This window comes from Carettochelys insculpta, chromosome 9 (genome assembly GCF_033958435.1).
Source record: "Carettochelys insculpta isolate YL-2023 chromosome 9, ASM3395843v1, whole genome shotgun sequence".
NCBI classification, from domain to species: Eukaryota; Metazoa; Chordata; order Testudines; family Carettochelyidae; genus Carettochelys; species Carettochelys insculpta.
In genome coordinates, this window is record NC_134145.1 from 10246529 (window position 1) to 10272719 (window position 26191).

Below are 26191 nucleotides of genomic sequence, written 5' to 3' on the forward strand. Positions count from 1 at the left end.
TCACCTGCATAAATTAGAGCAGCACTTACCTGAGCTTCTTTCCAGTGCTGCTTCTGCTTGGGTTAACGTCTGCAACATGCCTTCTGTTAAATCGGGACATTTGCCAATCACAGCATAGCCATTCCAGATATACATCATTTCCTAGGAGTGGCCAGAGAAAACACTCCATTAACCTGGCAAAGGACTGAGCTAGGTAGCAACTCATTTTGATTATTCTAGCAAAGAGCAGAAGTAATGAATTCCATACTCAGAGCAGATACGGCTGATATATCCTTCCAGTAACTCACTGCAAAAAGCAAACAGTGCTGGGAGTCCTATTAAGTTATCTAGTCCACCCCTTTCCTTTGCCAATACAGATCACTTGAGTAAAACAACAATTCTGTCTACATGTGGGACAGCTGAAAGACAGCCTGGAGGACTGGATGGCTCAGTGTGTCACTGTCTATTAATTACATAAAGTTTTTTAGAATACATTCTATACAGCCAACCCTATTGGTTTCATCACTAGTCAGTCCAGTTGGGATTTTTCACTGGGGTGCAGTTCACTGGCCCAAAGGAAGTGAGACTATAGCTCCATTCAGAGACTTGGGTATTGCCCATAAGCCCACAGGCATCGCTCAGTGGTAGACATCCACACAAGCCTTGGTGTACATAAAATTTTTAGAGAGACTTATTCTCAACTCCCATTACCCATTCCTAAAAGGGCTATATTGTAACTTAAATGTTTTTTATTTCTGAATTCTGTATACCTTAATTTTATTCTTGGGCTGATACGTAGTGCCTCCTGTAATGGCACTGCTGCTATTGCTAGGCTATTTTTTAGTAGTCAAGGAGCTCTTGCTGCGCTTATTGGTTTCTAGTGAGGATTCAGTTTCTTGGAATGTTATAAAAATACTGACAACTGCATTTTTCCATTGTTTAAATAAACCCTTCCTGGGGTAAATCTGTGAGTTAGGACCTTATTGCAGTACACAAGTTCCTTGCTAACCAAACGAAATCACCCAGAAAGTCTATCAGTTCACTTAAACTTGTTATAAATAGCTTGTTATCTGAGCCCCAACTCCATGAATCCCCTAGTCTTTAACTATTAGAGGGTGACACCTGGTGCCTTAAAAGTGCAATTGCAGCAGATGGAAACAAGCTATTCAAGACTATAGTACTTGCTAGAGAAACCTGTTGCACAGACAATCACGTAAGACTGGCGCCAGCAAAATTTAAGTATGAGGGTTTCTGCCTTCCAACGGCTTATGGAAACCTACTGGGTGTGGATGCAAAGGAATTTCATCAGAGGTGACCCCATTATTAGCCTCCATCTAACTCTTTAGATCTTGTTGAAACTCAGCCTTACGGGATTGTGCACACTGATCTGATGTACAGTTGCAACAGACACTGGATTTTGAAACATGCCACGCTATCCCGTTGCATGGCCAGAGGACTGAGAGAAGAGTACTAGGTGGGAGGGCACATGCTTTGAGCACAGGCACTCATGACTGATGAGACAAGAGAACATGTACTGGCCCCCCCTAAAAGAGCAAAATATCTTTAAGATACATATTAGTCAAGCTTCTTAAAGTTCCTGACCTGAGTGGTCACATACAACTAGACAAACTAGCTGAATAGGGAAGAAATGTTCTAGTTGTGAACACTGGTGACACACTCAAAGGCAACGGATCCAAACTTCAGGCCCTGACGTGAACTACACTCAACAAACCTATGGCACACAGATCCGCTGATATTCCCCTTTTTCCAGGGATGGGCTCTCACATGAATGCACAGGTGGTCATCTTCTCTTCTAAATGCTCCACCAATAAGACTTTAGATATTTTTATTTGGCCCTGGAGAATCAGTCAGTACTTTAGGGAGGGATGTCCAGCACATACAGCAGTTTTCTAATCTGGCTGAATTTGTCCTGCTCACCATTATGTACTCTGGAACATAGCACACCTGAGCTGCGTCTACACGTGCACGCTACTTCGAAGTAGCGGCACTAACTTCGAAATAGCGCCCGTCACGTCTACACGCGTCGGGCGCTATTTCGAAGTTGAAATCGACGTTAGGCGGTGAGACGTCGAAGTCGCTAACCCCATGAGGGGATGGGAATAGCGCCCTACTTCGACGTTCAACATCGAAGTAGGGACGTGTAGACGATCCGCGTCCCGCAACATCGAAATAGCGGGGTCCTCCATGGCGGCCATCAGCTGGGGGGTTGAGAGATACTCTCTCTCCAGCCCTTGCGGGGCTCTGTGGTCACCGTGGGCAGCAGCCCTTAGCCCAGGGCTTCTGGCTGCTGCTGCTGCAGCTGGGGGTCCGTGCTGCATATACAGGGTCTGCAACTAGTTGTTGGCTCTGTGTATCTTGCACTGTTTAATGAAAGTGTGTCTGGGAGGGGCCCTTTAAGGGAGCGACTTGCTGTTGAGTCCGCCCCGTGACCCTGTCTGCAGCTGTGCCTGGCTCCCTTATTTCGATGTGTGCTACTTTGGCGTGTAGACGTTCCCTCGCTGTGCCTATTTCGATGTTGGGCTGAGCAACGTCGAAGTTGAACATCGACGTTGCCAGCCCTGGAGGACGTGTAGACATTATTCATCGAAATAGCCTATTTCGATGTCGCAACATCGAAATAAGCTATTTCGAAGTTGGGTGCACGTGTAGACGTAGCCCTGGAGTCTAGTTGAACGCATCTCAGTTCAGGTTGGTTTGACTCCAAAATACCTAGTTTCACCAGGTTTTGCATGTTTCCTACCTATTGTTCTCCCCAGCTGCACCTGGAATGAGTACTTCTGTTGGCCCAGTGGATACCAAAATCAAAGTCAATTAGCTTGAGCATGATCAGTGAAAAGCTGTGGAGTGTGTTTTACTCAAAAAAGTGAACTAGTGAGTTACATGTAGCTTGTCCAGGTGAGACACATCTGGCTTCATTCCCCAGGGGCCAGCACATACCTCCCCCTTTTTACAAGATTCCTTGCATTTGTGAGATGAAGTCCTGGGAACTTTTCAGGCTCTTGGGGGTTCAATGTTCTAAGTATCTAATTTTGTCTCATTATTGTGGATAACTGAAAAATTTAGGGGGAAAAGGGAAAAAGACCTCTTTCCAGCCTACCAAAGCAGGCACGGGCAAAGGAACCGGGTTTGAAGAAAGGTATCGCCGAGATTTCCGAATGGCAAACTTCTCTGTAGGCAGCGACTTCCCTGCAATTTTCAGTTTCAAACTGGGCACAGTCCTGGGAAGATTTAAAAAAAAAAAAAGATTAAACCTTTATTTGCTGCCTCTGAATATCGAGAAACCACTCACAAATCTAAACAAGAACAACATAAATATCAAAGACTGATTCACTCAGAGGTGCTGACATTTAGACCAAAGTCTTATAATGAAATCCAACAAAATATGGATGCCTGGAGTAGTGTCAAGGTACAAATTGGGTGAGTGAAAACCTACAGTAATTTATGTTTTTCTGGAACTGTGAGGGGATGTCCATCCCCTCCCAAAGCCTGAACAAGCTAACGGGGCTTGTTTGAACATTCTACTTCATGAAGGAGATAGAAGGGAACAGCGGTGGCCTATATAAGAACATAAGAATGGCCATACTGGGTCAGACCAAAGGTCCATCCAGCCCAGTATCCCGTCTGCCGACAGTGGCCAATGCCAGGTGCCCCACAGAAGGAGAACAGAAGACAATGATCAAGTGATTTATCTCCTGCCATCCATTTCCTGCCCTTGTACTGAAGGCTAGGGCACCATACTTTACCCCTGGCTAATAGCCATTTATGGACATAACCTGCAAAAATTTATCGAGCTCTTTTTTAAACCCTAATAGAGTCCTGGCCTTCATAGCCTCCTCCGTCAAGGAGTTCCACAGGTTGACTGTGCGCTGTGTGAAGAAAAATTTCCTTTTATTAGTTTTGAACCTACTACCCATCAATTTCATTTGGTGTCCCCTAGTTCTTGTATTATGGGAAAAGGTAAATATTTTTTCTATATTCACTTTCTCCACACCATTCATGATTTTATATACCTCTATCATATCACCCCTCAATCGCCTCTTTTCCAGACTGAAAAGTCCCAGTCTCTCTAGCCTCTCCCCATATGGGACCCGTTCCAAACCCCTAATCGTCTTAGTCGCCCTTTTCTGAACCTTTTCTAATGCCAATATATCTTTTTTGAGGTGAGGAGACCACATCTGCACACAGTACTCAAGATGTGGGCGTACCATAGTTTTATATAGGGGAAGTATGATATCTTTTGTCTTATTATCTATCCCTTTTTTAATAATTCCTAACATCCTATTTGCTTTATTAACTGCCGCTGCACACTGCATGGATGTCTTCAGAGAACTATCCACTATAACTCCAAGATCCCTTTCCTGATCTGTCGTAGCTAAATTTGACCCCATCATGTTGTACGTGTAATTTGGGTTATTTTTTCCAATGTGCATTACCTTACACTTACCCACATTAAATTTCATTTGCCATTTTGCTGCCCAATCACTCAGTTTGCTGAGATCTTTTTGTAGTTCTTCACAATCCCTTTTGGTTTTGACTGTCCTGAACAACTTGGTGTCATCTGCAAACTTTGCCACCTCACTGCTTACCTCATTTTCTAGATCATTGATGAACAAGTTGAACAGGATCAGTCCCAGGACTGACCCCTGGGGAACACCACTAGTTACCCCCCTCCATTGTGAAAATTTACCATTTATTCCAACCCTTTGTTTTCTGTCTTTTAACCAATTCCCGATCCATGAAAGGATCTTTCCTCCTATACCATGGCTGAGAGAAGAAAGTAGCTACAGGGAAATTATCTGCAGTCACTCCCAAGGTGAAGGGAAACATGTTTGGGATGAAGTCTACAGTTATTCCCTGGGAGGAGAGAGGTTAGGCTGCCAAACCTGAAGTGGGGATGGGAGAAACAGGAAGGTAGGGACAGCTCACGAGAAAAGCAGCAAGATCTAAGGGACCCTGAACTGGAATCCAGAGTAGAAGGCAACCCTGAGTTCTACCAGCCATGGGGGGAAGTGGCACAGCGCAGGGGGAATGGGCTGCCTGGGAAAGTTTGCCCTGAAAGACTTTAGTGCCCAGGAAGGGGAAGGCCCTGGTGAGCTGGCCAGAGGGCCAAGTCACAAAGAGAAAGCTGGAGTGAAAGGGGTCTCATTGAGAGAGACCACCAAAGGGGTGTGTGGCACCTAGAAGGAGCTAACTCCCAGAGCAGCCAGGAGGTAGCACCCCTAGCAGTGAATGGGTCTGAGAGGATCACAAAGCTTTGCACACAGTAAGTTGTACATATCATCTCATAGAATAAAGTTTCAGAGGAGTAACCATGTTAAGCTGTCTCTACAAAAGCAATGAGGAGTCCTGCATCTGATGCCCACATAAATCTGTTAGTCTTTGAGGTGCCACAGGACTTGGCGTTGTTTTTTCCCAGAAAAAACCTTTTTCAAAATCAAAATTAAATTTTATAAGAGGGTTTAACTGTAACTAGTTGATCAAACTGAAGCAGAAGTCAGGCTGTTTTTTTTGAGCGTAAGCATCAGAACCAGATTCACGTTTCAGTTCCAGTAACACACACACACACACACACACACACACACACACACACACAGAGGCTCTTGCCTTCTTGAGCCTTTTATATGTCTACCAGGTGCCCCAGGGTCATGGTTGTATCAAAGCTGTCTATAACAACCTTTTGTCAGGACACACACATCTTGTTGTGAAATCCATACAAGCTCATGCCATCTTTAACTAACTGGAATAATACAAAAAAGTATTGCATGCAAAAGCAGTAGCTACTATAGCAGAGATAAAATAGAAAATAATATTAACTCAGAGCATTTCTGGGCCAATGGGAAGTTGACGTACAGTGAAAGGCCATTGAAAACATCCCAGAAATGTTACTATAGTTAATGGGGAATTCTTGTGATGGCTGCTGTCTGACACAGTGTTTTATTTCCTCTCACACATTCACGTTAGCGTGGGTCCTGCGATCAGATAGCCATCTGAAACTCCAACACAAATTTTGATGGCACACTCACATGAACCTGCATCGTATTAACCTTACAAAATCAGGGTTCTTCTTGTTCACAAACAGAATAATTTTTCCTCTCCACGTCCAATACCAGATTTACATTTACTGTTGCAACTCACAAGAAGAGGTAAGGAATGGAAGAGTGCCCTCCTTGGAACTTTCTAAATCTTACCTAAACAGTTCCACTTCATTGTCCCCAAAGGGTCTGTGATCATCTGGTCCAAACATACTGAGATAGGCAGCTTTCATGTAAATATAAGTAGCCTGAAGTGAAGAGCAAATGCTGTCAACATCATCTGCACAGTAAAGTGTATTTGCAGCAGTACTGATATAAAAGCCAACGTGACAGTGTTAAATGCAGGTGGGGGTATTTTTATAACCCACCCAAGGAATTGAATCCTCACTAGAAGGATTCCCAGGCTACATGACAAGTGCAGAATGTCTGCCTGGCTCTCCCTGAGTGCACTGTCTGCATGAGCCTGAGCAAGCCAGGGTTTGTTTTACTGCCCTTACGCTATGATAGGACTGGCTTAAACCCACTTAAAAATTAACCCCTAGCTTTGGTTTCTCTTTCATTGACTATGTGTTTTCATTTCACCTTAGCTCACCTTTGACCAAATGTTTTCCTTGCTCAGCAGATCGGCGTAGAAATAGGCCATCTTCCACTGGCGCTTGTAGGTGAAACACCACATCAGTTCCCAATAACACATGTGATGAAACTGCTTCCAGTGTTGCTGAGCCTCACAGCATTCCTCAAACCTACTAACTGCCTGAACAAGGGAAAACCCAAACATAACCCTAGTCATGACAAATTTAAAAAATGGGTTTCATAGAATATATGCATCAAATTGTGGCCATTTAGTGAACAGCACTGGGACCAGGGTTCCTGCTAATTTTTTCCATCCGTGCAGAGAATAAATTTTGTTATATGCACTGAGGCATGAGCGGATGCACACCACCAGCTGAAACACATGCAGCTGGCTGTGGGCACTCTGCTAATCAACTGGGCAGCACCCACATTTCTCCTGGATGGCTGCCCAAGAGCTCACCTTATAGGAAATACTGACTGGGCCCCAATGCTGCTGCAAGGGGGAGAGATGCCCCCATTCTTAGTTAATGGGAGCTGAGAGTGCTCAGGATTTCCTAGGATTCCACCCTCCAAATTCAAGAAGATGGATGAGACCCTTGACTCCACACTCTCATCCTGTATTATCAAGTTCACCACCTAGAGACTTCCAGATACCTTAATTGTATTACCTAATGCTGAATGTAGGTGAACAGTAGAGCTCTCAGAGGAGGGTTTGTTGCAAGGAGAGATTAGGAAATTAAAGTCAGAAGGACAGAGCCTCAGCTGGTGTATCTTCTCAAAGCTCCATTGATATCAGTGGAGGAATGACAATATATTTCGGCTGAGGATCTGCCCCAGGGTATCTGGGGCATATGAAAAATAGCAAGAGAAGAAAATAGCACATGTGAGTTTGGTGGGAGAAAAGTCCGAGGGCAGACAAAGGAAAATCACTGCAAGGCATTAAAGACAAAGCTGGCTGCAGGATGAGTTAAACAAAGAGCAACTGTAACCCACAGAGCTACCTCATGTGGTTCACAGTCCCATGTAATGGTACTTACACCTCTTCCAGAGGGAAAGAGTGAGTGAGCTCTACTGCCTTAGCTGCAAGCTGGCTGGCTTTTAGCTCAAGGGTAGAGGCTCATGCACTAAGTTCCAGTATGTTACACATTAACATTGGGGAAGTGCATTACTAATATCAAACTGGAGTCAGAGCAGCATAAGAGTGTACCACATTCACCACTCGCGCTCATTTGCTTATCTGTCCAGTCTTTCAGAGCCCCTATCTTAAAGTGGCCGTGTAGTTTGGTATCAGCCCTGCAACTAGCACTCAGCTCTGCCCAGTGTAATTTCTGCTGAATTTAATTGTATCAGGAATTGCATTGTTCAGGATCTATATAATCAGCTCCTGTTTGACTAGAGAGCTCCATTCTGGGCCAACACTTTTGGAACCCTTTTCAGGACAGCAATAATGGAGGTTTTTGGAGTGACTGTCAGCATGGAGGCCCAACAATACTTCAAAGGCTGTTGCAGATACATTGTTTCAGAGGCTTTTGCTTGAACTTGGGCCTTTTCAGGATAGATCTTTCAAAACAAAATGATTAAACCCTGATCCAATTGTGCCATTCAAATGAGTCACAGATGGTTATTTTATGCTGCCCAATTAACTAAAAATGCAATGTTGACAGGTGAAATGGAACCTGGGCCCTCCGGAGTTTAGTGCATGAGCCTCTCTCACTTGAGCTAATACAAGTCAGATGGCTATTCACAAAGGCTATAGAGGAGACCCATTCTGCCTCTGTGCAAGTGCTCTAAGTGCCACTCCATGGCACAGTGAACCACACCCAATAGGTGTGTAGGTTACAAAAGCAGTGGATCAAACCATTCAAAGCAATCATGAGAATGAAACTCCTCTTTTGTGTTTAGACACTACAAAGTCAGAGATGGATCACAGCTACAAAGTTCGGCATTGGAAGTGGACTTGACCAAAGTATAGAGTAATTGGCTTTGGGTTCCTAAATATGGTTAGAAGACGAACCTAGGCTCTTATTTTTTTGAAATCTTGGCCAGGCTTTGTGACTAATATGGCAAGGTTGTTCTTGGAGTTTACTTACTGTATCAATGTTGCCTTTTATTGTTTCTATCCTGCCTGCAAAAAACAGGAATATGGCTCCCTGTAAAAAACAAAAGCAACCATGAGCAATTTTCATGCACTTTGATACATTCTCGTTACACAACAGCTACAAACACTAAATTGAATTAGGGTTCATCTTACTTTTGGATAGCGAGCCAAGTAAGGCTTCAGTAGCCTTTCTGCCTCTTCAATGTTTCCTTTCCCTGTCCCTAGGTTAGTTGAGTAAAACAATGCAAATGATTAAAAAGAATAGGAAACAACAGCCTTAAATTCTCCCATATAGTAGCATTTATAGTAGCCAAATGTAGGCCCTCATCTTGCACCACTTCAGACAGATCAGAAGAGGGCACAGAAGTTATGCTTACATGAAAGACAAACTGGTTCTGCACAACCATCCCCTTAGCTTCCCCTCCTGAATGTCCTACACAAGCCTCTATCTTGAAGAGAGAAAGCCCTTTCCACAGTAATGACAGTTATTGCAAAAATCAACCACCACAAGTTATCCAACTCTGCACAGTTCAGGTTTGAATGAACAATTCACCAACAGCTTTTCATTTTAACCAGTTCTTTCCCATGTTTCCCAGCAATAACTGAGCAAATGAAAGGACTCTTACAGGGTTACTGTAAATAATCCTACCTAACACAAATGTCATGAAGGTGTGATAGCACAAAAGCAGCAGGGCACACAGCACCGACCTAAAACTGTACATCAGTGCTCCCTCTTGAAGCTGCAGCAGGCCATACTCCTGTGCAAAATGGAGAGAAAAGAAGACAAAGTGTCATAAAGCAATTACAGTGCTGTTTCGCATTTCACCTGTGTAATTTTAATTCTAGCTGTGCTGGTGACTCAAACACATGGACTGTGCTATATATCTACGGCAGTGACACCAATTATTTACAATGCTATGATAGGAGACACCACATTAATGCAAGTTATCATCATTTCCAATGGAGTTAACATTTGATTTTTGCAAAACATCATGTGGCAGAGCAGTGACTCAGGGAGAACTGCACAGCTATCCGGAGAGAGTGCAATAGTGCTTAGGTTCTACCAGTATTCCCCAACAGAGCTAAAAATAAAAGTAACCAAATTTTGCAATACCTATGCAACTGGCACAGGTTACCACCATGTAATGTATTTGTGCACATCCCACAGTGGTGACATGATTAGTTTCTGCCAACATAATATATATGATTTAGCCAGACACAAGTTATAGGGCTCAATAGAGGTGAATAGGGTGAAAATTTTTGATCTATGATATACAGGATGTCAAACTAGATGACCTATTGGTCCTTTCTGGCCTTAAAATCTACCAATCCATTACACAGCACATTATACATTAACACTTTAGAATGGAGACTAGAACGAGTGTCATACTGTAACTGAAGTCCTCACAATGTCATGCTACTTGATGAACTTCTAGTCTCCCTGTGCCTCAGGTTTGTTCATCCATACTATGTGTATTTCACTGTTTTGTTCTATTCAGTTTTTATACAATGCCTATTATCACTGTGGTATCTGAGCCCTACATATGTCAGAGACACTGAGAGACATTCTCGCTTAGGCTATGTCTACACTAGACTTAGCAGTAGATAGCTGATACATGATTTTAACTGTGCCAATTGCACAGCTAAAATCGACTTTTCAGCTGTTGACTTCTGTGGCTGTCTTCATGGAAGAAGGTCAATAGGAATGCTCCTTCCATCAACCGTCCTTAATCCTCATGGGTCATGAGGAATTACAGGGTCGACATTGACCCCAGAAAGTGCCATTTCGGCATGCGCGAAATGGCACCCTGGAAGATTGACCATGAGTGGGTTGATCTTCTGAGGTAATGTAGATGTAGCCTTAGGGATTATAAAGTCTGCAGACATGGCTGGAGAGAGAAAGAAAGTGTTTTAAAATCATGATTGCAGCACTTCCCTACAATAGCAATATCAGGAAATGAAAGGGCCAGGAGTGTTGCAAAAAAACTTCTTTCAAATTAGCTCTCACTTATTTTTACAAGCCACTTCTTTCCTGTACAAGGCTCAATGTATAAACCAACAGAGTGTTACTTATCCAAAGATACTGTATTCCTCCAAGGGGATCAAACCAACAGCATAAGTTACTACCACTTGAGCTAAAGAAGTAACTCCATAATTCATCTGTAGAAAGCTTGTCTATTCTTACAGAAGAAGGGAGACCAGATCATATCCACAAAGAGAGGATATTGTATGTCATTGTTGATATTCTGCACACTCATACCACCCTCTGCAGTAGAACCACCACATCACAGCCGTGACCTGATCAGCCACCAACCCAGAACTAATGTGAATGTGTTCCCAAATCCATCTTCATCCACTGTCCAATGTGCACAGATGTCAAGGCAACAAGATTTTTTTAGATAGATCTGTTTCATCACACTCGCCAATAGCTAAATAGTGCATTAAACATGGGACCAATTCCAGCTCCTGGATAGACATGCACAACTCCCAGTAACTTGAACTGCATCATGCACTGGTCTGTGCTGGAAGCAGCAACATACAGGATTTGACAGACAAGTTGTCATATGGAGCAGGTAAATCTTACGTTCCTATGTTATGTGGGACATACAACATTCAATACCCTATTGATTCCCTTCCAAGTCAGCAAAACGAAAGAAAACTAACATCCAAGTAGTTCCATTCTAGCTGCTAGCCATCTGAGTATTACTCGAGATTCCTCCGATGCACAGAGATCTTACGATGTGGGGAGAGTGAGGGCACTATTTAAAACCTCAGAATGGCTTGTTCCTATTTCAGGCAGCAGTTTAACTACATCAGCTTCCCCGAACCACTTGGACTGAAGGAAGAGCTCTGCGTGGGTCAAAAGCTTGTCCCTTTCACTAGAGATGTAAATAGCCATTAAAATAGGTAACAGGTTAAATTATCACAATTACATCATTTAACTGGTTAACCATTGTCAGGCTGACAGAAGGTAGCTGGGACTGGGGTCCTGTCTCCTGGCCTGGCCTGAGCTGGCATGGATGGGACGTGTGTCCTGCCAGCCCAGCACAGACACAGCCCTGCCTGCCACCCTCCCTGCCTTCCACCAACAGAAGCTGATCCAATAAAAGGTATTAACTCACCAATCTTGTGTGTCTCAGATCCAGAGAACAACACGGCTACAACACTGCAAACAACTTTTTAATCACATTTTTTTAAAATGAAAGGTGTTTACAAAGAAAACAAAACACAGTGTTTCCTTTCTGGTCTCGTGACTTGGTCATGTCACCACAGGCTTATCAAATAGGATGGATATTATTTACAGAATTGATTGAATTGGGCAGAAAGCAGATAAAGCATTTGAGTGTGTTCTGGAAGATCATTTGGGAGTTAACTTTGGCCTAGTGTCTGCAGAAGAGCAGAAAATACCAGACAAAAGAATTTCTGGTGGGGGGGAAACTGGAGCTCAATTAAAAATTAAGACATACGTCAAATCTGATGTTCAGCACAACTGATTTGGCATGAATATGCTCTCACTTCAAATTAATTCCACCAGTCTAATTTCTTGCCTCCCACATCAAATAATGCTGCCTTTTCACCCATTGCCAAACTGCATTTCAGACATGGAGGATTAACTTCACAGTAGTTCAGACTGATAAATTGATCCAGCTGGCAAATGCCCTGAGGGCATCCCAGCAGCCAACATGTAAAGGAATCCCTCACATATCCTCATACACTGAAACCCAACTGGAGGAGGGCAGCGGGAGAGGACATGCTAGTTCATCCGTACCACCTAAGTATCCCACTACAGAGGGAAACTCTCTGGGAGCCAGATCCACTGGCTTCATGGCATCTTCGTATCAGGAGAGAGATAGAAAAATTAATGCAGCAGTGGATAGGAATGTCTTCACAAATCCAGTACAGGCCATCCTTGACTTTAGGGCATTCACCTTAAGACAACTGGCACTTCTGATGTTTTTTAACTGACACAGCGATTCAATGTACGACACTGGTTTCGATTAACGATGCTCAGTCCTGAAATAGGGTGAACTGCAGTTCCCAGTTACAACCTTTTGACTTACAATGCAATTTTCACGAACCAACTGTGCCCTAAGTCCCAGGACTGCCTGTATTAATAACTTACAGGAAACAACCCCCCCCCACACACTGAGTTAAATATGACCCCCAATGTACCAGTGCATTCAGATATGTCTGAATTATACCCTGAAACAGGGCTAATTTCATCAATCTGCTGGCCTCATCTGCCGCTGTGCCTTGCACAGCACCAAGACTACTGACAGAAGTTAACAAATAAGATCACCATCATCTTATGGTCACACCACAGCAGGACTCAGAATTTCTTCCCCATTGAGCATGGCACCTGGACATACACTTGTCTGTTCCCTCTCCCTTCCTATCATCTCATGTCCACCCTTCCATTTCTCTCACCGTGAAATCTCATGTCTGTACTCCAAGGGGTAGCTTCCTCTTGCTGAGCTTTGGAAACCTGCCTTGGGAAATGTGATTGCAAATACCATTTGCAATACTTCTGTCAGATCTGGGCTTGTAACTCACAAATTTAAGTACACAGAGATCTTTTTTAGATAGGAACGTGTGGCAAATGGCCTATGCTCCTTTGATGGGTCCTGCACTACTCCTTGGTGTGGTGGGTCTGGGTGGCACCCCTTTCTTGGGCTTGGGGAATCACTAGTGTCATGGAAGGAGAGAGCATGAAGCCATGGAAGAAACCCATGTCTGCCTCCTGCTTCAGGAGCTAATCCCCTCTGCTCACCCTCTTTCCCCTAGGGTAGGGTTTTCTTTGGTCCTCTGGGGCAGTGAGTTCCCTCTGCTCTGCTTGGGCAGGGTTCCCCTCCTGACCGTTAGGAGATTTTTCCTAATGGCCAACTTAAATTGCCGTTGCTGCAATTTAATCCCATTGCTTCTTGTCCTATCGTCAGAGATTTAGGAGAATAATTTTTCTCACTCCTCTTTGTAACAAACTTTTAGGTTCTTGAAAGCTGTATGTTACCTCTCAGTCTTCCCTTTTCCAGACTAAATAAACCCAGTATTTTTAATCTTCTCTTACAGGTCATGATTTCTAGAACTTTAATCATTTTTGCTGCTTTTCTCTTGATTTGCTTCAATTTGTCCTCATCTTTCCTGAAACATGGTGCCCCGAACTGGACACAATACTCCAGCTGAGGCCTAATCAGTGTCTTGCTTAAAGCACTCCTGCTAATACATCCTAATATGATGTTTTGCTTTTTATTCGCAACAGTGTTACACTGTTGAATCAGATTTAGCTCGTGATCCAATATATCTGACAAAGGTCTCTCCATAGTACTACCTCTGAGGCGGTCATTTCCCATCTTGTATATGTGAAATTGATCCTTTCAAAGTGCAACACTTGCATTTGTCCATATTGTCCTGTTTGCTTCAAACCATTTCTCCAGTTTTTCAGATAATTTTGAATTTTAATCCTATCGTCCAAAGCACTTGCAATCATCCCAGTTTGGTATTGTCCACAAACTTTGTAAGTGTACTCAGTGCCGCTCTGTAAAACACTGATGAAGATATGGAACAGAACTAGACACAGAACTGTTCCCTGTAGGACTCCACTCATATCCTTCCAGCTCGACTGTAAATCACTGATAACTACTCTCTGGAAACTGTTATCCAACCAGTTTTGCGTCCACCTTATACAAGCTCCAAACTAGGCAAATACAACCTAGATGTTTATGAGAGGGTCAGGTGAGACTGTATCAAAAGCCTTACTGAAGTCAAGGTGATGACATCTGCCTCTTTCCTGTATCCACAAAGTTGTTACTCTGTCAAAGAGAGCCATTAGGTTGGTTTGACATGGTTTGTTTTTGTCAGATTCATGCTGTTAGTTCTCTGGCCTGTGCTTCCTTTTGATACATGTTTATTTTTTGCCATTTGGCAATTCCAGTCTTTATAGCAGACAGGTGGAGTTACTTAGCTTTTGCCTCTTCTGGTTAGCTAAATAGGCAAGTAAAGCTGACTAAGCAAAGAGCTGAAGAAGAAAGCCAGGAACTTGATTCTCTGACAGACTTCGTGGTTTTAAAATATATAATTTTCTCAACTAAGTTTACTCATTTTTGCTGTTACAAGTGGGATGATGCACACATACTGGTCTGTCAGGGATATGGTGTGGAATAATAAGGTAAAGCTTATCATGTGCTTGGTAAATGAAAAGCATTATATATATGCTAACTAAAGAAGCAAATTTGTCTAGATTTTGTCCAAGTTTCTTGAATAAATAAAATAAATGAACTTAAAAAAATTCCCTATGCTTGTGAAACAGACTGATGGAAGTACAGGTTGCACCCCCTGGTCCAGCACCATCAGAACCTGACCAGTGCTGAACGAGAGAATTTGCCGAACCAGGGGAGGTCCTCTGCCATCAGCTTCCTGCTGCATGGTGGCAGGCAACCTTCTTTCGCTCTCCCACTGGGCCCAAATGCTGCTGGTGCTCTGGATAGCCCATGTGCTGGCTCCTCCCCCACACTATCACGCGGTTCCGATCCCAGCCCTGCACTGCTGTGGGGCTGCCACAGGGCTCCAGCCTCTGTCCCATGCTGCCCCCAGCCAGGCTGCCCACCTAGTTGTGGCTGGTCCTCCTGCCCTTAGGTTCCTGGGCTCTCTGGTCTAGGAGCAGCCATGGTCCAGCAGGACCACAAATGTTGCCAGAGCAGAAAGTGCTGTTTTTCAGAGGTACAACTTGTAATACTGAATGTGAAGCATTCCGCACCATTTTATTCCAGGAACCCAGATGTGACTAATATTTTGAGTGAAAGTTTTGGTGGTTCTTGTAATAGAATTGGTCCCACCGCCCAATTCTACCCTTCTTCCTCCGCTTAGGATTTAAGCAATTCCTAATAATTTCCGCAGGAATGTGTAACATTTTGCACTAGGAAAACAGATCTCCAGGAAAAGACGTCTGATCCCTTCCTGTAGACCTGCCCAAATCCCCATGAGTAAGGCTGGTGAATCTGCCACACCACACTTTCCAAGTATGTGCCAAGCCAATGACTCTTTGGAGAATTTAAATGTAATTGAAATTAATAGTTGCCTATAACTGCATGGATAAAAGAATGGGCACACAATCAAAGGTACATTCTTTCAAGATGGATTCCATTCAGGAATACAGTCAGGGATTGCAGGATACTGTGATCACAATACAATAGCTATTAAATGAGAAATTTGAAAAGGAGGGTGAGAATCTAACTCAATATCAGGTACCAACAGTGCTTATAAGTGGTACTGCAATTCAATCAACAGTCTTACTTTCAATATTACACTGAACAGTTACTCCTTATCTTTCTGGTATTTTCCAAACATCATGTCACTGTCCTCACCTGTAAAACATTTACAAAGTTGTTTTTTTTTTAAAAAAAGACCAAGAAAAAAATCCTTGAGCAGCACAAACAACAGCTCCAGTGATGTAAATGCTGCAACACATGTTCAAATAGTGGGGTGGGGATTCAGATTCCAGCTGTCATGCATCAGCCACACTTATTACAATCTTATCCAATGAACAATGTTTACCTTGCTTCCAGAAAACCCTACAAACTCCAGCAATCGTAGAATCCGTGTTGGGAACATGGACAATGTCTGTGGAAAGAAATATAAACAAACTGAGCACTAACTGGAATTGGTATGTTCCTCTCTCTCAATCCCAGTGTGTGATATGACCTTCCTAAACCTCAGAGACAATCAATAAAATCATTAAAAGCCTAATTATTCCCACCCCACACCCCCGCTCCTCTTCTGTAGTCATATATCCTTCTCAGCTATCTGCTGTGCCCAGGGGTATACTGAGATTTGTTTGTGGAGTCTAGACCAGAGGAAGTGGCGATCCTGCTCATGGGCAGGCACCCCAGACAGAGTAGGACATGCCACTGTGTCCAACCCCACTCCCCAGAAGAGAGCACTGGGTGGGCAGAGCAGGGCAATCCACCATGCCCCAACCCTACTTCCCTGCAGGAGCACTAAGCAGGAGAGTGGGATAGATCAGGGTGCAAGGCCTCCTGTTCTTCTAGTTCCCCCCAACTGGCCTGATGCCTAGTCCCCCACTGGCTGCCTCTCACATGTCCTCAAGGAGTAAACAGACCTATCTATCAGCCTTATTGTCATAGTAACTGTCATCTGTTTGCCTTCAGCAGTGTACCCACCAGTCCCCCTGATCTCAGTCTTCTCTCCTTCTAAAATCATTTATCTTAAAATCACTCAACTTGACACCTGCTCCCTTGCAAAGGACTCATCTCTACTGTCTCCTGCCTTCTGACCTCTATTTCACAGACCCAGCAGTGCTGGACCAACTAATGTGGAATAACATGCCATGAACTAACTGAATCTAGGAGAAAAGAAATTCTGATTTCAAACCCAGGCAGACAGAGCTCACTTAACTTCTTTAGGCAAATCTGTCTAGGACAGGGGTGAGCAAAATTTTCACGTCGGACCCCCCAACCTGCTTAAGGTAATCCATACCTTGTGAGGGAGGGATAGCTTAGTGGTTTGAGCATTGGCCTGCTAAAGCCAGGGTTGTGCATTCAATCCTTGAGGAGGCCATTTGGGGACTGGGGCAAATAGATGTCAGGGATGGTGCTTGGCCCTGCCAAGAGGGCAGGGGACTGGACTAGGTGACCTCCCAAGGTCCCTTCCAGTTCTAGGAGATGTGTATCTCCAATTATTATTATTATAAACCAATGGAAATTTTGGCTATGTTCATAAAAAAACCCTTTCAGCATAGGTAAGAAAATAATATGTGCAATGTAAAATCTTTAATCAATCATTATATAAATGTGAACACACATACATAAAAGCGGTAACATGTTTCAACATTTTAATGAGATGGACGAGTCTGAGACCCAGCAGCTGATCGTGCTGTGCCTCCCTTATGCTATTTCATGCCCCCTATTTTGCTCACCACTGGTCTAGGAGAAGGAACACACGGATTTCAGATCTGAGCAGTGGACTAGTGTGGCCCTACTGCTGCTTATTACTCCCTGACTGCTGGCTCTGGAATTCCCAAGAGCTCAATAGGGTGGGATTGACCTAACAAACTATTACATCCAAATCTTACTGGTTACAGTTTTAAAATACCACCAGTAAACACACCATCTCTTTCACAGCATATTGGTGCTTTCACTTCTGATGTGGGGTGAAACCAACACATAGGAAAAGTGCACAAAAATAATTAATGAAACACTTGGGTATCAACCTCTCCCTACAACCTGCCTTGTTCCCACCCACCTGAAAAGGTAAATTAAGCTTCTGAATTTGAAAACTGTTCAGGTTAGGCTCTGCTTAGTTCTTTAGTCAAACTGGTTTGCCATTCCTGGTGGGAAGAAGTGGCAAGGACTTCAGTTGGCGCCTTTTGTCTGCTGGTTTCTGTATCAATGACGGTGCCTTCACTTCAATCACACCATGGTCTCAGGCACATATTCTGCACTCTTGAGATAATGTAAACATGCTGGGAGCTCTCAAGTGAAGACTGAGGCCTGGTCTACACTAGGGATCAAAGTCAATCCCAGATACACAATTCTAGCCACACCATTAGTGTAGCTAGAATCAATGTATCGGGATCAACTTTGTTCCCTGGTGTAGATCAGGGCTGTTCAGGCTCGTGCCAATGTTCCTTACTCCACATGGTAGCATGGAGTACCAGGGTTGATGGCCATGTCCAGCGAGATTGATTTTGCCGCATATTCACTGATATGGCAAAATCAAACTCTGGCAGATGGATTGTGTCAAACCCACAGTAAGCATAGACGTACACTGAGCTGTGCTCAGCTCTTGCCTTCATCCCACTACTGACCAAAGATCATGCTGCTCAAATGGCCCAGCAAGCTACTTCATCCTGACCCCTGTGTTGGCGTAGGCCCAAATCCTACAATGAATGTTGGAGTGGCAGGTGCCTGTCCTCATGCAGCGGGTGCCTTGACATCAGCAGTGCTCCATGCAAATGCAGAGGAGCACTTGCATACAGTGAACTGTAGGACTGCAGCTTACAGTGTTTCCTCTGCACCTCTCTTTTATGTGCAGTGTGTTCACCCTTGATGTTTCTTACTCACATTATATCTGCAGGGACCAGAAAACCAGCAAAGGGGTGGACCCAACAAATACCCACACACTTCAAACTTTGAGCATGAGTGGTTCCATTAAGGTCAGAAGAAAGCAGGTGTTTAAATGAAGCATGGCTGAAAGGGGAGAGACTGAAGTGAAGACTATTTTTACATACCAGATTGAAAGCTCCCACTCCAAGCTTTACGCCACCTTCAAAATGGTGATGGTTCTTTCCTTTAACATACTTTGGCGACTGTATAAGACTGTCCAGCTCCCTGACAATAGAGAAGATAACATTATAAAGTACATGGATAACCAGGTTTATATTTGTCCCAATTCTATAAGAAAGCTGATCAGTCTTTTTAAAACTTACCAGTTAGAATCATTATTCTAGTCTAGATAGAGGAAAATAGTAAAGGGTACAATGCCTGCCACACTTCAGTGGATAAATTCAGCAATCAGGCAGTTTCTATTTACAAGCAGCAAAGGGATTCTGGAGATGAATTCATGTCAAATGGGTTGGGTCAACTTAAACTCATACTTCTGCCTGGAAAGGTTTTATCTGCTACAGTTGTGAGCAGCTCCTGTATTTACTGTAGCAGAGAGATTAGAGGAAAAAAATCCTCCATTTTCAGTTTGAGCGTTTGACAGAGCTGTGTGTCTGCCCAGAGTGATCTCCCTTGTAGGGCAGCCATTTCCCTGTTGCTGGGTATTCGCGCAAGAGCAAGAAGAGAACTTGACTTAGAAAATCATAAAATGTGACTTTGAAAATCACAAAAGTTGGCAGACAGACTCAGAGGAAGATGCAGTAACTACTTGTAACGCCTTTTTGAAAGCTTAACTAGATTCCCAGATTCTGGTGTCCTTTTAATTACTCACTTTATCTGTCTCAATTGGCTACTGACTTGCCTTCGTACTTACCACGCTCTATGAGTATATGTTTCGGCCATGCCTGTTTCAACCTTCCATGGATTACTCCTGACAGAAGGTTCTTTGCTTTGGTTAACCATTGAATACATAAAGGCAGCCAGGGACCTGAGTCTGGCAAATCATGTTTTATATATCCTGATCTGAAGGTGGCTCCTGCCAGAATCCTCAGGCAAGTCTATATTAGGGAAATAAGTTGATTTCAGATACGCAATTCTAGCTACAGCATTTATGTAGCCAGAATTGACATATCTGATTTGACTTATTTCCCTAGTACAGACTTAGCCTTATACTCTCCTGTCGACCTCCCTTACTCCACATGATAGCGTGGTATACAGAGGTCAACCTATGACGCCAGAGAGATCGATTTTGCTTGTCTTCACCAGACGTGCAAAATTGAGCTCCAGAGGTTCGACCCTGACTGGGTAGATCTTCCTGGAAGTTTAGACATACCCTCATTTTAGTACACAGCTCTCCAGGGGGGAAATTTCCTCTCCCTGTGACAAAGGATGACAACATTATGCATTGTTCATGAAAGCCACAGAGACCTTAATTCAGATACACAGAGAAGGAGGCATGAGCTGGACCTGAAGCCTATCCATGGCATGCACAAGGGATTACTCATTGTCCAGGATCCTAGTTTAGAATTAGGTTACAAAATGTGACAATGTAAAACTGGACAAAAAAGCAGTCTTGTAGCATTTTAAAGACTAACAAAATGATTTATTAGGGGATGAACTTTTGTGGGACAGACCCACTTCTTCAGACCTGGAAATTCTATGAAAAGTAAGCTGGCACAACGAAAATTTAACAGAAGTGGGTCTGTCCCAGGAAAGCTCATCCCCTAATAAATCATTTTGTTAGTCTTTAAAGTGCTACAGGACTCCTTTTGTGTTTTGTGCAGATACAGACTGACAGGGCTACCTCTCTGTAAATACAATGTAAAACTGGGTAGGGTTTTCTGTACGCTCACAACAAGATTTCAGGGTGACAGCATGAACATGGTAATGGCTTCCATTTTTTAATTTCAGCAGCAGCCACCGTGAAGCTTGAAATGTTTATCAGAAGGCAAGGTCAAGTAATTTGATAATGCATGTGTAAAATAAAAGTAAAATTAAAGAACAGTCATATGAACAGAGCATAATGGAATAGATATCTAGGGGCCTCTTGAATGAGGGACACAGCCAACCATCTGAATCCATTATGTGTCAGTCACCACAGAATCTAAATGCCACAGCATGTCTAAATAGTTAACACTCAGAGCCAGAAGCTATTGTTAACCATGGCCTGGTGGAAAAAGGTCTCATTTTGCTTTCCTATTCATTAGATATAGTATAGAGTGAGCTTCTTTCTGCATGTGCAAAACTATTTGACAAACAAGGTGTCTAAGCAAGCACACAATGGCTGAACATGTGAAAGGCCAAGTCTTTATCATGCAAACAACAGGAAATACCCTTGGATTTGTGTGTATGTGAATGAGAACATTTCTCGTATTTCCAAAAATGAAGAGAGATGCCAGTTGGGCAGCCTTACATGGTTGTCTTTTGAACGCTGGGCCTAGGGACTTGCACTCTACTGTCAGGAGTGCTTTAAAAAGGACAGTTCTATAGACTTTTAACATGGCTAGGCATTCTGTCTGCACCATCATGCAGCAGGATGATGCAGTTGTAGCTGCCCACAAGTCAACTCGAAAGCTGGGACTTCTGGAGTTTAGTGACAGAATCGCTACAGTTTGAGCTAAAAGCCAGCTGGATCTCAGTTAAAGCTGTAGAGGATACTCATTCTTTCTCTGTATAAGGGGTCTAGGTGCCACCGCATGGGACAGTGTGGCCATGGCACTTACACAGTCCGTTACAAAGGACATGCATGCTGAGCGCTGAGACTGACTTTGCTCTTGTTCTTACTTGCCTGTTATTCAGGCAGAAAACATGAGGCAGCATGTGCATACTAGAGTACAGAGGAGATCAACTGTGGGACAAATTAAAAACTCCTCAAGATGGTTTTGTTTATTTGGTTTTAGGACCGAGGGAGGAGGATGGACATAACCAGTATCTGTCTATGGACACAGCTCACTTGCTAACCAGCACTCATTATTAAATCTATGTTTTCTATGGGTGGATTGAGCGAAATCACATATCCCAATCTGCCTGGGCTGAAAATTGCTCACACACCTAGATTTTTGAAGATAGTGATTACAGCTTACACAATGTACCTAAGTAAAGGAAATAGAACAATGCTAATTCTCTGAGTCCCCCCATTCCCCTGCACCAGAATCTTTTTACTGAAGGCATGTATCCAGTATGATAACGTGATAATTCAGGACTACTTACCTATATGTCTGATAACTGCTCCTGACTTTGATGCCTCCTTTGATAAAGCTAACCATGTTCTCATCCTGTTGGCAGGGAAACACATTAGCACTGAGCAATTTAAAATGTATTTGCTTTCTGCAAATTAATACGTGACTGGGAACAAAACAATTTAAAGATGAATCAAAGAGGATGAGTCTCCAGGGAGCTAAGACTTAGGATGTCTTTTCTAAATAAAACTTTGTTTTGTTTTTGTTTTATTTCTTCTCAACTATAAGATTTTAAAGATAATTTTTGTGGTTAGCTGCTTTAATTCTGACACTGGATCTTTAGTCCATATCAATCACCACAAGAACAGAACCATATTGTTCCCTGTTGCTGTTATCAAAAAGTGACATCGATAGTACAGACAGCTGCGGCTGTTTTCAAAGAGTGAAAAGAGCTTTGCATTCTTTTCTCCGTCAGCGTGACAAAGATTCAGACACTCCCTGGCTACAAACAGCAGACTGCCTGCACCAGATCCTGCAGGATGCAATCTGGTGTTGAGAGAAACAAAAGGTATGTTAAATGCGCTCTCTTTTTTGCTTCTGAATGTGCATGTGTTAATGGCATGTAGCATAGCTATAAAAAAAACAATGTAACATGCTCGTCTATTGCATTAAAAAAGATATGGAAAAAGGAATCTGAAAGATAAAATACCCAGGCGTGCTTGGACTTAAAAATTATGACAACAGATGAGAATTTTTTTTTTACTTGATAATGTTGGTAGCAGCTTCTATCCCCGTTCACCACTAAGGGTAATACCTTCTACCTGTGGGATTCAGAGGTAGGCCAATGTCATTACTGCAGGTTCTAGGGCTAAACACTGCCCTTCAACTCAGGCCAGCAGAAGAGTGCTTCAAAAAGCTTCAACAATATGCCAGGAACCAATTATTAGCATCAAGACAACAGCCTGACATATAAACTAAATTTATATTTAAAACTCTCCTTGGAAAAATAAAAGTTTGTTACCAGTGGTGTTCCAGTCCTTTACCAGACTACACAGGTGGTCTGAATGAGGCAAGAAAACCAACAGGAAGAAAGTTAAGAAATTTCTCATTCTGCTGCACAACTTCTCTCCTCATTCATCATTCATGAAAAGTAATGAGCAGTGAATCACAGATGTGGTGATGGGTGAAGATAAGCGCAGTTTAATTGTTGTACTAGATAAAAGTCAAGAAAGGAAACTCTCTCCCTTGCCCCAACTTTTAAAGACAGAGCTTTGTAATGTAAGGGATTGTGTGGAAGCCAGTCTAGTAGCACCCTCCTAACAAGGATGTCTCTGCAGAGGAATGGACACTTGTTTTGTAAAACTTCTTCAGATGAAATTCATACACTGTCTCCAACCCCCATACCAGAAGGGATCTTGTAAAGCGAGCTTGAATGTGAAAGTCACTCTTGGTATCATAGTATGTCCCTAAAGAACTTAATTCAAACCACCGTGCAGCAAATGCTTACAGAACAATGTGATCCTCTTTACTTTTGTTCCACAGGGCAAATGTCTATTTCCATCATTCAGCTGGAGGGTTCCACAGGATATCACACATACTAGTTTAAAGGCTGCATTCTGTTTTGGGGAGGGGGAATGGTTTCAGAAGCAGGACTTTGACTTCTATTTCTCCCAGAAATTCAGAAAGGTTTCATTCGCCAAGACCAGAAAGAACCCGTGCTACAAGAAATGCCTGAATATTTGGAGACCAAAAAACAAGGCCCACATCCAAGGAACCCAGTTCCTATTGATTTCACTAGAAATTAGGGGTCTTAATACCATGGAGGGGGTTAGCCCAGAGACTTGGTCCAGTAGCTTGGACCTGGGTCACCTGCACAGGTATATGAAAATGTGAACCTGACAGATGGAAATCGTTATGTGGAACATTATACAATTGCTTTTCAAAACCTCCTCTTCCCCTCCTGCTTTCAGGAAACAGCCTTAGCCAGTGATACTGTACCTGCAGAAATGTGAGGGCCGCTCTCTGAAGCAAGCATTCAGCATAGCAAATTTCTGCATGAATTTCCTCTAGTGTGAAAGGGTGCGGTAAGGGAAGGAAAAAGACACAATCAGAAATCAGATTCATTAAAGCAGTTGTATCAAACCCCCAAACAGGAAAACAGAATATAATAAAAGCAAAGGGTGAGAACATCTCAAGAAGAAAATCTGTAAGAAAAACTCTGTAATCAGGCTTTTAAAAGTGGTAGTGACACAAAGTTGTTCCCAAGTGGTTGCCTGATGGCTATATGAAACAAGTTGGGGGTCTCAGCCAATGTCCCCTTTAATCTTTTCCATGTGCGGATTTTTTCCTCCATGTGGAATAAATAATTTTATGTGAACCAAGGCGTGTGTGAATGTGCACCACCAATAAGAACACAATATCCAGCAGTGGGTGCTCTGCTAATCAACTGGGCAGCGTCTGGATTTCTACTGAGCTGCTGTACGTACACAGAGTTTACACCGACCACTGTTCTCAGCCTTTCCCTCAGCAGAGAGGGGTCTAGACTGCAACGGCTGTCACCAGAAACTGTAGCAATCTCAGCATAAATACAAGGATGAAGGCTTTATTCAACAAAGCAAGTCCTTCATGTTAAGCATATACATAATCCCATTCCTAACCACCAAGGCATTTAAACAAAAGTGCTATATGGCATGGAGATGGGATCAGTCACACACCGAATGCTAAGTATGTATTTAATGCTTGGTGAACGGAGACCCAAATGGACCAACCTCTTCTCTTACCTCCAAGCCAAAGAGAGGCACTGCGGCAAAAGGGCATAACCAAGCTTGCATTGCCCCTCCTGAATTTTAATCCTGGTTCTCACATGCCAGTACTGATTAGAGAATGTATTTGTATGATTTATTAATACTGTATAAGATTATGAGCCCTGTGTGCATGTGTCAGGCTGCACATGCCATTCTGAAAATGCACCCTTTTGCTTTCTCTATGCTATTGCCCTCCATGTCGGGTTTTAAATTCCAAAGGCAGGTAGAAAAAGAACAATAGAGGGTACCCATTGTTGGAAACCTATTTTTATTACTTAACTTTTGTACTCCGAGTGGAGCATAGGTCATCTGCAAGTCTCTTCCACTTTACTCTGTTTCAGGGCAAAACTTCTAATTGACCCCAAGAGTACCCCAGTTGTTGTCCTTCAGTCTCAATAGATGTTCTCCACATTGTCTGAGGTCTTCCACTTTTGCATTTTCCTTGTGGTTTCCATGTGAGAGCTTGATGGACTATGCTGGATCATGGTTTTCTGAGATCGTGGCCTAGCCAGCCCCACTTTCTTCTCTTGATTTCAGTGTCAAATGGTTCTTGTCCTGCTCTGTTCCAAAGCTTCTCATTTGTGACGATGTCTTGCCATTTGGTGTGAAGGATGTACCTCAGGCATCTGTTTATGAATGTCTGTAACTTGTGATTTGAACACTTTTTAGCATGCCAGGTCTCACATCCATACAAGAGCGCACTCTTCACATTTGTTTTGAAGATCTGCAGTTTCATCTTTGCAGATATTATTTGTGAACTTTATATAGGATGGAGAGTGTTGAATATGGCTGTTGCTTTCCCTATCCTGGCATAGATATCCTTATCTCTTCCTCCATTTCTACCCATAATACTCCCCATGTAGGTGAACTGCTCCACATCTTCCAGGTCATCCCTTCACCGTGTGATGATGTTCTTGTTGGACTGGTTGATCTTCATCGTCTTGGTTTTCCCCTTGTTAATGCTCAGTCCAGTCATTGCAGCAGTTTTCTCTAGTGTTGTGACTTTTTCTTCCATGCTTTCATGTCAGTATGAAAGGAGGGTGACATCATCAGCAAAATCAATGTCCTCTAGCTGTTTGAAATGTGTCCACTGAGTGCCTCATTAATAGCCATCTCCTGTACTGTTCATAATCCAGTCCATTGTGATTAAGAACAGGGAAGGTGACAACTGGCACCCTTAGTTGCACTCCCTTCAGTATGCTGAAGGTTTCTGTCCAGACACCATTGTGAACAACTTGGTATGTTGAGGGTTCATCCACTGAACGAATCAAGCTTATAATTTTGGATGGGATGTCGTGGTGTTGCAGCAGTTTCCACAAAGTGTCTCTATCAATGCTGTTAAACGCTTTTTCAATGTCTTTGAAGGTTATGTTCAGGGGGGAGTTCCACT

The 26191-nt window shown here is 43.1% G+C and overlaps 1 protein-coding gene across 1 annotated transcript in view; it reads right to left on the reverse strand.

Moving 5' to 3' along the window:
• TTC39A (tetratricopeptide repeat domain 39A) overlaps positions 1-26191 on the reverse strand; it is a 57463-nt gene that overhangs the window by 7676 nt on the left and 23596 nt on the right. Inside the window, exons 5-15 of the mRNA XM_075002616.1 lie at positions 23996-24063; positions 22029-22093; positions 18947-19046; positions 16252-16317; positions 9353-9461; positions 8857-8924; positions 8696-8755; positions 6625-6786; positions 6189-6280; positions 3098-3218; positions 30-141 (exon numbers count right to left, since the gene is read on the reverse strand). Coding sequence (XP_074858717.1) covers positions 30-141; positions 3098-3218; positions 6189-6280; positions 6625-6786; positions 8696-8755; positions 8857-8924; positions 9353-9461; positions 16252-16317; positions 18947-19046; positions 22029-22093; positions 23996-24063 — 1023 coding nt within the window. The remainder of the gene's footprint in view (positions 1-29; positions 142-3097; positions 3219-6188; positions 6281-6624; positions 6787-8695; positions 8756-8856; positions 8925-9352; positions 9462-16251; positions 16318-18946; positions 19047-22028; positions 22094-23995; positions 24064-26191) is intronic.